Below are 12,213 nucleotides of genomic sequence, written 5' to 3' on the forward strand. Positions count from 1 at the left end.
CAGCCTGGGCTCCTCTTCGGCCTTCTCTGTAAATATCCTTCCCTTCCAAATGACCTGCCCTGCTGACACCAAGATGGCAGAGTAACCATTTTTCAAGGTGTGGGAGTCAGTGCATGGGGGCAGTGACAAGATGCCCCTGATGGCAGAGATCTTGTTGTCTTGTTCATCATTGTTTGTTTGTTTGTTTCTAGTTTTTATTTAAATTCCAGCTAGTTAACATAGAGTGTAATATTAGTTTCAGGAGTAAAATTTAGTGATTCATCACTTACATATAACACCCAGTGCTCATCACAAGTGTGTCTTGTTCATCATTGTATACCAGTGCCTGGAAGAGACTTGGCACATAGTTGGCACTCAATAAATATATGTAGGATGCATGAATGAATGAATGAATGAATGAATGAATGAATGAATATGGGAGGGAGTATGAGCCAGGGGTGCCATTTCTACATTAGCCCTATAGGGGGCGTGAAGGCAGGACCAAGGTAGAGTCCTCCCAAACTCTGCTCAAGAACTCAGGGTGTTGTGTGGCAATGCTTGGGGTCACTGTGGCCACCAGTTGGACCCTGTAGGATGTGGGCTTCAGCCCTGCTGTCTGCATGGATGGCAAACTGACCTTGGGATCCAGTCAGAAGGGGCAGTTGTGTTGTCCATACTCCAAAACATGCCTCAGAGATTTGATCCTCTGGGTCCCAGAACACAGAGCTGTGCTCCCATCCAGAGCCAGTTAGATAAGCAGGGCTGGTCTCACAACTGCACCCCCATATTCTGGTCTCCCCCGTTCCCAAGCTTCAAGTCTCCCCATCTCACCTCTCAGAGCACAGCATGACCTTCCAGCTCCCCCACCACTGTCCCCATCTGCCCCTGACACTGCTCCATTCCCTTTCCTCAAATGCCAATCCCCTCAACTAGCTAATACCCAGGTTGTCCTGGCTCTCCACAGACTCCCTCCTTGGTAGCTAGGTAGGGTCCTGAAAGTTTGCATCATGATTTTCAGACCCCTCCACGGCTGCTTGCCCCCTTCATGAAAGCAAATAATTCACAGGCATCTCTATAGTTCTTGCCTCCGGACCAGCAATCACAAAGAGGATGCTAGAATCTTGGGGGTGGGAAAGGATCTTCCCTTTGCTTACCCTGTGCAGAAATTCTTTCCACAGCATGCCTGCCAGATGACTGGCCAGTCCCTGCTGGAATACCTCCAGTGGGGCACTCTTTACCTTCCCAGGCAGCCATTCAAACACTGAACAGCTTTAGCTGCTAGAATGTCCTTCAGAAATGAACCCACTTGCTCCTCATTCTCGTTCCCCAAATATCCCAGTGCCCAGCCTGTGTGTGACCTCTCTCTTCCCATCCCCTAGGCATTCTCTGTCTATTTCACAACAAAACTCCTCACCATCTCTCCCTCCCTCTCTCTCACACACACACACTCACACACACACACATCCCCTTCTGTATGGTTATGCAGTCACATGCTTCTCTCATTTGTCAGTATTTCTTCTTTCCTTCTTCCTTCTTCCTTGCCTCCCCAGCACCTAGCAAAGACCCAGAGGCTGGAGATCAAGGCGGGGAAAGCTGGAAGAGTGCCAGGGAAAAGAAACATCCAGGCAGGTCCCAGACTGGGTTGGGGTGGCCAGCTGGGGCAAGCTGGACAGAGGACAGGACCTGGAAATCCCTGGCCATTGGCTGCTGTCTCCCAGAGAAAGGGCCTTGCAGTTTGGGGATGGGGCAGTAAGCTGCTGAGTTTCCCTTCTACTGCTCACAATTGCACATAGAGGATAAGAACACACCCCTCCTTTCTCAACCTCACAAGCAGTTGGCAGAGCCAACTTGGCTACCTCTTACACACGGTAATTTTAAACATTTTTGCCAGCCTCTGCGTCTTGGGGAGTATCATACCAACAGGAAGAATCCATTCTCCACTCCTAACATGCGTCTGAGAGAAAGAGTCCTAGGTGATAGCAGTGATGACATGAGATATGGGAGCGAGTGGATGAACCAGGCAGAGGGGGAAGCAGGGGCTCCAAGGGGAAGGAACAAAAGCAAAGGCCTCCTAACAGTGGGCTGGCTCCCGGGAGCCTAGCAATGCCTAGGTGGCCATTTTTCCTTCTTGCTGTGATCCACCAGCAACACAGTTCTCTCTAGGTCACAGACCCAGAAATGGATGCTAGGACCTTACCAGCTCAAGGTTGTATTGGGTCATGGGTGGAGACAAGAGTGCCATGGTTTTATGTTCAGGAGGAGTCAAGACGCACACACAGAGAAATGATGGGAATGCTTGCTACTTGTCCCGCTGCTTGGAGCTCTCACCTCCGACGTTGAACATGGGGACCAGCAGGCCCAGCAGCCACCTCTTCCCGAAGACCTCCTGTAAGTTCTTGCGCCAGGGCCGGGACCTCACCGCCACCCCCTTCCGCACCTGGTGGCGGGTCTGTCCCCGGATGATCAACAGCAGCTGATGGCAGCAGAAGCCCGCGCAGGCCAGGCCGATGGCAAACCAGAGGTAGAGCATGAGGATGACGAACATTTCAGAACCGAGGACAGCTCCTGCAGGGGGCCGGGAAACACCAGACTCGCTTTACACCCAGGCCACGTCCGGAAAAGCGATCCATGCAGGCGCTTTCCGCCAGGGAGAGAGGGAGATTAATGAGACTGAAGCTATATTTTGTAGTAATCTCAGGGCTGCCGCAGCGAGGGAGGGGAAGGATGAACTAGTTGACCTAACTTTTTCTTAGTGCCGATGGCTCCTGAAGGGAGAGGAGAGAACTGGGGACGTGGGGCAGAAGAAAAGGAAGCTTCTCTGGGCAGTGCCTAGATGCTAACATTTCCTCAGAGTCAGAGATGCTGTCTCTCTCTGCCTTCTCTTTGTGGTCTGGAAACAGGGAGAACATGTTTTCTCAGGAGGTGAGGGGGGTGAGCTGAGGATGCTAGAGAGAGAGCTGGCTCCTGGGCAGTCTCCTTGACTGCAGCACCATCTTCCTATGCAGCTGGGAACACTGGCTGGGAGGACTCCGGAAAGTGACAGCATGATGGAGAACAGGGCCTAGTCATCAAGAAGAATAAATCACAAGCTCCAAGGGCAGTGCAGAGCATTGACTTAGAGAATAATTCAGCCATTAATGTTAACAAGAGGACAGTGTGGCCACTAGGGCATTTGGCCAGAGCTGTCCTGTCAGTCAGAGCTTACTAAGGCTGAAAGAGGCCCCCAAGGTCATCAGTCCAGCTCCCTGCCTTGGGCAGGACCTCTCCAAACCCCTCCAAACCAGCACTCTCTACTATTGGTTTTAAACACCCCCTGAGTAAGAGATCCCACATTCTTGTTCAGATCTGGGTTGGTTAGTCCATGCTACCTTGAATCTCCCAGCTCTGTGGTCTTGTCAAGTTTTTTAAACTCTCTGAGTTGCAGTTTGCTCATCTGCAAAATGGGTATAATAATAATGATTCCATAGGATTCCAGTAATCCCTGCATGATTCAGGGAAATTGTGTACAAAGTGACTAGCATTGTGGTTCACACTCAGTGCAATGCTCCCTGCTGAGGGTCATTCACAGATGAGGAGACTACATCAAAGAAGGGCTCACATTTAACTCCTAAGACCATCAAGTTTTCTCCTTCCTTCCATGGCTTGGAGTTCTGGATGGGTTGCAGCCTTGAAAGCCATGGTAGAGACACCTAGCTTGACTTGCCCAGCAGCTAGGGCAGTGGGTCCAGGAGAGAACTCAAAGGCCCTCCTCAGCCCCTCTCTCCCTGCAGGGCAAGCCCACCACCACCCCTTCTAATGAGGTGAATGAACCACTCCAGAGACCCCACCTTACAACCTATTCAGCCTCTGCAAATCTCAACCATATTCTTCTTCTCCAGCATCCCCTAGTTCCAGCCCACCTCTTCCCTGGTCTCCTCAGTCCCCAATTTCCAGACGCCTGAGGGCTGGGCTTTTAAAACTTGTCCAGCCTGAGCAGCAGTGGACTCAGCAGCCAGGAGGATGTGGACCGGATTCAGGTTTGCTCATTAGCAGCCTCCTCTTGCCCTCAGCCCAGAGTTTTGATAGCAGTTTCTCCTTGCAAAGTTGGGGACAAATAATTCCAGCTGCCTGGGAGATGGAAAGCTCACTCCAGCTGGCATTTTGAGCAGCCCCTCAGTCGGCATGGGGGCGGCAGTGGGACAGGGCTTACATAGGGCTGTTCCATCCCTCTGACCCACTTCTTCCTGTCGGCACAGGTTAGCTCAGGCAGCCACGTGCAGGATGAAGGATCCTGGGCCCATGGTGCCCTCTGGGCTCTAGGAATGCTGACAAAGAAGGCCCTCGAGCTGGGATGTGAGACATCAGAGCTGTCAAGCGCAGGGCCTGCCTTGTAACTCAGCCTCAGGGATAAGCCTGGGCTGATGGAAGCTGTTTTCCATAGGCTTTTTCTGGCACTAAATCAAGACATGTGGAAAAGACCTTGTGGCCTTTTCCTGGCCCCTTGCAGCAGCTACAAAAGGCTATTCTGGGGACGTGCTTTCTCTTGAAGTGTTTGAAGTTGCTCAGCCTGGCTGCCTCAGCTCCTCTGAATTATTTAATAATAGTTCTGCTTCTTTTAGAAAATCACAGAATTTTCCTAAAGGGTCTGAATGGTCACACGATCCAATCTTTCTTCATCCCTCCTTCTTACCAAGCATCTATAACTCCTTTGACAGATCATCATCCGGCATCTTTAATAGACATCCAGGGACAAGAACCTTGCTCCCTCCCAAAGTGGCTCATTCATCAAGAAGCAGCTCGAGAGAGGCCGTGTGGGGCAGTGAATGGAGTATGAGCTCTAGAGGCTGGCAGCCCTGAGTCTAAATCTTGGGTTGGAGTCACACTAGTTCTGTGGTTTAGAAGCAACTTAACTGGGGCGCCTGGGTGATTCAGTCGTTTAGTGTCTGCCTTCGGCTCAGGTCATGATCCGAGGGCCCTGGGATCAAGCCCCGCATCGGGCTCCCTGCTCAGTGGGAAGCCTGCTTCTCCCTCTCCCTCTGGCCCTGCTTGTGGTCCTGTTCTCGCTACCTCTCTCTCTCTCTGTCAAATAAATAAATAAAATCTTAAAAAAAGAAAAAGAAAAAGAAGCAACTTAACCTTGCTGAGCCTTGGGTTCCTGAGCCTTTAAAATGGATATGAGAATACTTACCTCCTAGACTCGTTGTGGGGATTGAATGAAGTGAAACCTGCAGGGTGGGTAGCACATAATAGGTGCTCAGCAAATGTTAGTCCCCTTTCCCTCTCCTGGACTTTCTGGTGGCACCCGCCATGCTGGCACACTTATCCAAATGCCATGACACAGGTCAGATGATGGCGTCTCCATTTCCCAGATGAGACGAATGAGACTCAGAGAGGTGACTCAATCTCCTGAAGCCCAAAGAAAGGACAACTTCCAAAATCAAACCGGCCAGTCTCCCACCTCCTTGGCCTGAGCTGCGGGCCCACACTCACAGCCATGCTGTGCTCTGCTGGCAGACGTGACTCGGGGCAATACCACAGCTGGGGACAGCTCCATCATGAAACAGCTTGTCCCTTCCCATTCCCTCCTATCTACCTGCCCTCCTGGGCAGACAACAGAGGGTGTGCCCACAACCCTTTGGATTGAGAATAGAAGGAGAGGAGACAGGAAGGAAGAAACTGAAGAGGTGAGGTGCGTGTGTGGGTGGGGAGTGAGGAGGGCTGGCCCCAGAGGAAGAAGAAAGGTCAGCAAAGGAGGAAGATGGATGGGATGGGAGAGTTGGAGATTAGAAATCTTGACCTCCTTTTCCCTGGTGGGGATGGGGAGGAGGTAAGAGGGGGTGGGACTCATCCTTCTGCTGCAACAGGGATCTGGGCCCCAAGGTAGGTGCTGACTGGCTCTCTTCTCCCCCCAGATCAAAGCAAGAGCCCCTCTTCCTTTCTATCCTGTCTCCCAAACCTTGCACATATGGACAGGCCTCAAGCCCAGGCTTATCTCAAATCAAACCATTTCAAGATCCTCCCTTTGGAACCATTCATTCTGATGTGATGAAGCTACTTGGAAAAGAAAGTGTAATCAGGCTCTCTTGGCTCTCCTCATCCCTCCACCTGCCTGTGCTCACACTCCACCCCCTAGCCCGCCCACCTACCCTCCCCCGGCCTGGTTATTTTGGTCCCAGCAGCCTCCTGTGCCCATGCCAGGATCCAGAAGGCCCCAGAGCTCTGAGTTCTGGGCCGAACTCAGCCATCAGCCTTCAAGGCGACCCTACAGCTGGGGCCTTCCTGGGCCTCTGAATTCCCACTGTCCGATGGCACAACAGTTCTACTCCGGCGAAGGAGCAGGTTGCAGCCCCACCAAAGACCAAAATGATGCTTCCCCCAGAGCGGAGCAGAACTTTTGTGAGTGGCCAGCCCAGGCACATCAAGACAATCTTGGGCTCTCGATGGAAGTAGCCGCAATGTCGTTCTTTGTTCCTGAAACATCACTAGGTAAAGAAACGTGCTGGATTCCCTGTGCTGCTGGGGGTTGTTTCAAGACCTGGGGAAGGGGGGCAAAGGCTGGTGGTCAGTAGTAGTAAGATCCTGGGAAAGCCGTTTAACCCCATCTGAGCCTCAATGTCTTCATCTGCGAGATGGAGATAACAATCTCACTCGTTCGCACACATGCATGCACTCTACCAACTGTAAGATCCAAGTCAGCTGGAGTCAAAGGCCAGGGTAGGGATGGAATGGAAGGAAATGAGGTAGGGACAAATTTCAAGGCCAGATAAAGTGGTAAGAACTGCCACCAGGAGCCAGGTCCCTCTAGGCCAGGAACCAAGAAGGAGCTTTCCCTGGGGCACACTATATAAAGTACAGTCCCCACCGGGTGTGCAGCTGAGTGCCAGTGGGAAGGCCCACGTGCCTGGCTCCTGCAAGTGCAAGAGCCTCCCTGGAGGGTCACATCCCACGCCAGGCCCACAGCTCCATGATGTGAAATGGAGCCATTAAACATGGCTGCATCTCCAACCAGGGTGCCCCCTGCTCCAAGCCATCTTCAGGCTGGTGGGGACAAACAACATAGTGGGCAGGAGGGCAGGGCTTAGCCTCCTGCTGGGGCTGGACTGGCACCCTGGTCAGTCTTACTGTGGTTGGTTGGCAAGACCTTTGGAGGACAAAACCCCTGGGGGAATGTGTGAGCAGGACTGGAGTCCAGGCAGACGAAGGTCACAGCATGGGTGTGCCTCACAAACTGCATGGAGGGATGGTCAGCGCCCAGCCTGCCTGGCACAGAGCAGGTGTATTGCCTGGATCCTCAGGAAATGCTATGTGCAAATGGTTAGTGGCAAGCAAGGAGGAGGTGATGAATGAGGATGGGGAGTGGAGAAGGAGGCGGCCGGGAAAAATACAGTAAGCCCAGTTAATTTTAATTTCAGATAGATAACAGAATTTTTATTTACTTTTAATTTTTTAAAAAGATTATTTATTTTAGCGAGAGCACACTGGGTGGGGGAGGGTGGCAGAGGGAGAGGATCATCAAGGCTGAGCGCAGAGCAGGAAGCAGGAAGCGAGGCTTGCTCTCACGACCCTGAGATCGTGACCTGAGCCAAACCAAGAGTCCGCTGCTTAACCTACTGAGCCACCCAGGTGCCTCGATCACAAATTTTTAAAATTTAAGTATGCCCCATGCAATATTTAGGACATGCTTATACAAAAGAGTTATATGCATTGTTTATCTGACATTAGGATTTAACTGGGCATCCTGTATTTTTCTTTGCTAAATCTGGCAAACTTGGGGTGGGGGTGGACGGTCCTTGTGTAGGGCCCAACCTGCAGGCCAAGGCCCACTCACCGGAGAAGAACTGGCTGATGGAGGTGGGAAGGAGCGTGAGGAAGGCCAAGGGGTGGGCGAAGGAGGTGGAAAGGGCTGCTGAGATGTAGGCCACACCGGCCACCATGGAGTAGAGGCAGGCAAGGGAGGTGTAGAGGCAGAACAGGACGAAGTTGCGCATGTTCCTGCTGCCGATGCAGTTGCCCGTGAAGAAACAGTGATGGTCATGCCTCAGGGTGACTCTGGCGCACACTCGACAGAAGTGGGTGCTGGGCGGGGGGCACGGGGCCCTCCTGGCCGAGGGCCCCTGGCAGGCGTCCAGGTCGTCGGGGGAGTTCTGGATGACCAGGACGTAATTGCCCAGGGCATTGGTGGAGAGGAACAGGAAGAGCGCCCCGTGGAGCAGTGCGGGAGGGAAGAGCCGGGCAGCCGCGGGGTCCTGGCGCATGCTGGGCAGGAAGAGGAAGAGCTGCAGCACCAAGGTCACCAGGGAGATGCACAGGAAGTAGGCGGGGGCCACCACGTTGAGCAGCCTCAGGGCCAGCATCCTCGATTACATTCCTAAGGGGCCCAGGGTGAGAGGAAGACTCACTGCGGTGTCCGGGGATGCAGTCTGTCAGTTCCACCCCGCCCAAACCCAAGCTCCCCACGCTCCTCTCTTCCCAAAACCAGGACGGAGCAGGTGTGAGACCCCGAGACGGAAACGGCCTCTGCGGGTCAGCCCCTATCTCCAGGTGCCCGCTCCCTCGGTTTCTGAGCGACCTGGAGGCCCTGGAGCCCTGGGGTCAGGCCCAAGGAGGGCGAGGGCAGGGCTTATTTGCTGCCTGGAGGGCATGAGGGGCATGGGGCTTGGGCTCCGCTCCTTTATGGCAGTGGAAGCCAGCCCAGGTTTGGGATTTCTCCTTCAGACCCCCTTGGAGGAGAAAGCAAAGGATTTGGAGTGGGCCAGAAAGAAATGACCTATTGGAAGTCCTGCTTCACCTCCTTTTCTCTCACCCTCTGACCCACTCCACCCCCACCCAGTCTTGAGCAATACTCAGGGACCACACCCATAACCCAAGGCTCTTGGGAGGTATGTGTGCTTGGAGGTCCGAGATCTGTGTGTGTGTGTGTGTGTGTGTGTGTGGTGAGTACGTGTGTGTGGGGGGGTGTTCCTTGTGTATGACTCTGTACGTGTAATCTGTGTGCGCCTGGGTATCTGTGTTTGTGTATGTATATATCTGTGTATCACACACGCAGCCGCTGCCACCTGGCTTAAAAAAAAAATCTATTAAAACAATCAATACATTCACACAGGCGCTCAGGCACCGGGTGAGGTGGGGGGCGCCGCCGAAATACCTGTATCAGCCGGTCCTGGTCAGCCCATCTCTCCGTCGCTGGCTGCCCTGGCTAATTCTTTGCAAAGAGCGTTTTCATTTGAAGCGATGAAATTAAAATCCCCCCTTCGCGCCCTCCCCCCATCCTCCTGGAGGGAGAAACCCAAACAACCCCGATGGCGCCGAAACCCTTTCGTTGCCAACAAGCCCGCCCTGCGCGAAGGAGCGGACGCTTGCCAGGCTTTCCGCGGATCTACCCCGGCTGCCGAGCACCCCCACCGCATCCCCACTGTACCCTGCCCCCTAAAGCCCTGGTTCCTGCCCAGCTTCGGAAGCCACCGGGAAATAGGATTCCTGGCGCCCGAGAGAACTTTTCCAGGGGCTAAGGAGTCGGCGAGCCCTAGGCGCAAAAAAAGTTCTGGGAAGGCGGCTGCACCCAGGATGGGCGAATGTCACGAGGCCTCGGTCCAGGCTGTCCCGTCCGGACTGGGCGACTGATCACCTTGGAGTCCCCTTTGCAGGTGCCAGTGCCCCCGGGGATCTGCGGCCGCTAAAGGGAGCACGAGCCTCTCTCCGCGGCGGGGGCTCAGCCCAGAGCACGCCGGGGGGTGGTCGCTGGGGGCTCGGCACCGCCCCCGACAGGGCGCTCCCGGGGGCTGCGGCGGCGCTGCCCACCCCAGAGAGCCCTCGGCTCGGGTCTCGGGCGAAGCAAGTGTCTTCCCCACGCCGGTCGCCAGGGGGGCGAAGGAGCAGCCTCCAGATGCGGCGCGGCGCCTGAAGGCGGGCAGGGGCTGGGGGAGCGAGGGGCGCTCGGCGGGCAGGCGGGCGAGGCGCCCGCCGCCCCCCACCCCCGCCCGGCCCTGCACCTGACCGCAGACCGCCGAGCCCGCCGGGGCTGCGGGGGGGCGTGGGGAGCTGTCCGCTCGGCACCGGCGGCGGCCTCGCCCGCGGCGGAGGGCGGCGCAGCCGGGAGCCCTAGCGAGGCTGGCGGCGCGCGCGGCCGCCGGCTCCGCGGCCACCGCCTCCTGGACGCCGGGGAAGCAGCCCCCCGCGCCGCCGCAGAGGGGTGAGGAAATGAACTCACCGAGCTCAGGTCGCGGACAAGAGGAGCCCTGGACGCCGGCTCTCGCCCTCCCCGAGGCTGCAAAGTTGTGCGCTCGGCCCCGCTGGCTCGCAGCCTCCGCACGCCTCGCTTCGGGGAACTGGTCAGGTAGCGGGGATGTGGGGAGGAGGGAGCGGGCAGCTGCCTTCCTCCCACTTGGGCGCCAGCGAGTGGGGGCCAGGCGGCGGCGGGGATGGCAGCTGGGCACCCCTCAACCCCGCCACCTTTCCCTCCCCTCCTGGGGGCGGCGCTCTGGCCACCCCTCTCAGCATCGTGGACTTGCCCCCTCCTTTCCCCTGGAGCCGGCTGGGGCGCCCTGCCTGACTTCAGCCACCGATTCCAGCTGGGGGATCTGGATTCAGCGCTGATGTGGATGTCTTAGCCATCATCTGCTCCCTCCCTCCTCGCTGTGGCTGACACCCTCCCAGCTCCCCACTCTCTTGGAAGGAGGGAAGCCTGGGGGGTTGAGAGCTCAGCTTGCCAGTGGCAACACCCAGAAAGATCAAGGACGTTATGCACACAGGGGTTGAGAGCCCCAACTCTGGAGCCTGTCTGCCTGGGTCTCAATGTCCAGCATTCACTGCTGTGTGATCTTCAGGTTCCAGTGTCCTCATCTGTAAAACAGAGATGTAAGAATTTTATGACAATATATGTAAAGCCCTTAAACAGGGCCTGCCCATGGTAAGCACTATTTGAGTATTAGTTCATAATTATTGACACTATTTCCTGGGCTCTTGTTATGTACCAGGCACTGTGCTAAGCCTTTAGTATAAGACAGCTTTGTTAACCCTCTCAGCAGAAGTTTAATCATCCCCATTGTATGGATGAGGAGGTTGAGGCACAGAGAACCTAAGTCACATGGCCAAGGTCATACAACGGGGAAGTGACAGAGCCTGGATTCGAACTAATGCACATGCTTTCAGCCTCTATACAACTTGAATCACCCTGAGATCCAGGGGGAGCTCTGATTTGGGAGAAGAGAGGACAGAAGAATTTATTTATTTATTTATTTATTTATTAAAGATTTTATTTATTTATTTGACACACAGAGAGAGAGCATGAGTACAAGCAGGGGAACAGCAGGCAGAGGGAGAAGCAGGCTCCTTGCTGAGCAGGGAGCCCGATGCGGGGCTCGATCCCAGGACCCTGGGATCATGGCCTGAGCCCAAGGCAGACGCTTAACCAAGCCACCCAGGCGCCTCTGCAGAAGAATTGATCCAGAGACAGAGTTTGAACCAGAAGCTCCTGCCTGGACCCCCACCCCCACCCCCACCTCCCCGTTCCAGTCCTTCCCCTTCCTGACTCCTCTATTCTGAGGTGGGTACTGAGGGGCACCAAGAGGGCGGGGACACTTGGCCAGTGTGTGTCAGTGGGGATGGGGACGGAGCAGAGAAAGCTTTAGAGACAGGAATAATGGTGCCACCACTGCCTCAGTTTCCTGGGCTGTCAGAGCTCACTCGTGCCACCTATTCCACTCCTCCGGGTGAAGGCTAACATAATAAATGTTTATTGCTTTCTCAACTGGTTGATTAAAACAAGGGCAATCCCTTACCGTGAGGACCATATGCTTAGCAGCTCAGCCTATAGTTTCGAACCATCAGACATTGTTTTCTCGGTATTTTATCAGTGTACACCCAAATAAAAGGGGGGCTGGGAAAGCTTTCCATGTTCTCAAAGGATCTTACATGTAAGCAAAGGAATAGCTTGTGAAAGGTTGGTTTCTGAGAATCCGGTATCTCTGTGACTCCAAGCGGCTACAGGGCAGACACAGGGATGCTCAAATGGCCTTTTCCCCTTTAGAGCTGCTTTGTGTCAAGATCATGGCTGTCTGGGCCCTCTGCTGGCCTCCAGCACTGGCTGGGGAGGGAGGGAGCCTGGAGTGCTTGATTTGGGCTATATTGATCGAAGATCTCCATTCCCTAAATACCTTGAGAGTCGGGCAGTATTTCTAATTTTATTTTGCGTATGGGTGTGTGGTGGGAAGGTGTGCATCTGGATGTGTGCGCACGCGCGTGAGCGTGCGTGTGTGT

At 54.8% G+C, this 12,213-nt stretch overlaps 1 protein-coding gene across 1 annotated transcript; it reads right to left on the reverse strand.

Annotated features, from left to right (window-relative positions):
* Positions 1-2,278: 2,278 nt before the first annotated feature.
* ZDHHC22 (zinc finger DHHC-type palmitoyltransferase 22) lies at positions 2,279-8,312 on the reverse strand. The gene is made up of 2 exons (XM_045902004.2): positions 7,787-8,312; positions 2,279-2,544 (listed from the first exon to the last, which is right to left on the reverse strand). Exons 1-2 carry the CDS (start codon positions 8,310-8,312, stop codon positions 2,279-2,281), a joined length of 792 nt encoding a protein of 263 aa, XP_045757960.2.
* Between the last annotated feature and the right edge of the window lie 3,901 nt (positions 8,313-12,213).

Source organism: Mirounga angustirostris, unplaced genomic scaffold (assembly GCF_029215605.1).
Source record: "Mirounga angustirostris isolate CCGP_5_RB_7025 unplaced genomic scaffold, mMirAng1.0.hap1 SCAF_9, whole genome shotgun sequence".
NCBI classification, from domain to species: Eukaryota; Metazoa; Chordata; class Mammalia; order Carnivora; family Phocidae; genus Mirounga; species Mirounga angustirostris.

What these genes read in the sequence shown, in the direction of transcription:
- ZDHHC22 (XM_045902004.2), bottom strand. Translation starts at nt 8,312, where the DNA reads ATGCTGGCCCTGAGGCTGCTCAACGTGGTGGCCCCCGCCTACTTCCTG. An exon ending in CATCAGCCAGTTCTTCTCCG is followed by an intron (nt 2,545 to 7,786) that starts GTGAGTGGGCCT and finishes GGCCCCCTGCAG; the next exon opens with GAGCTGTCCTCGGTTCTGAA.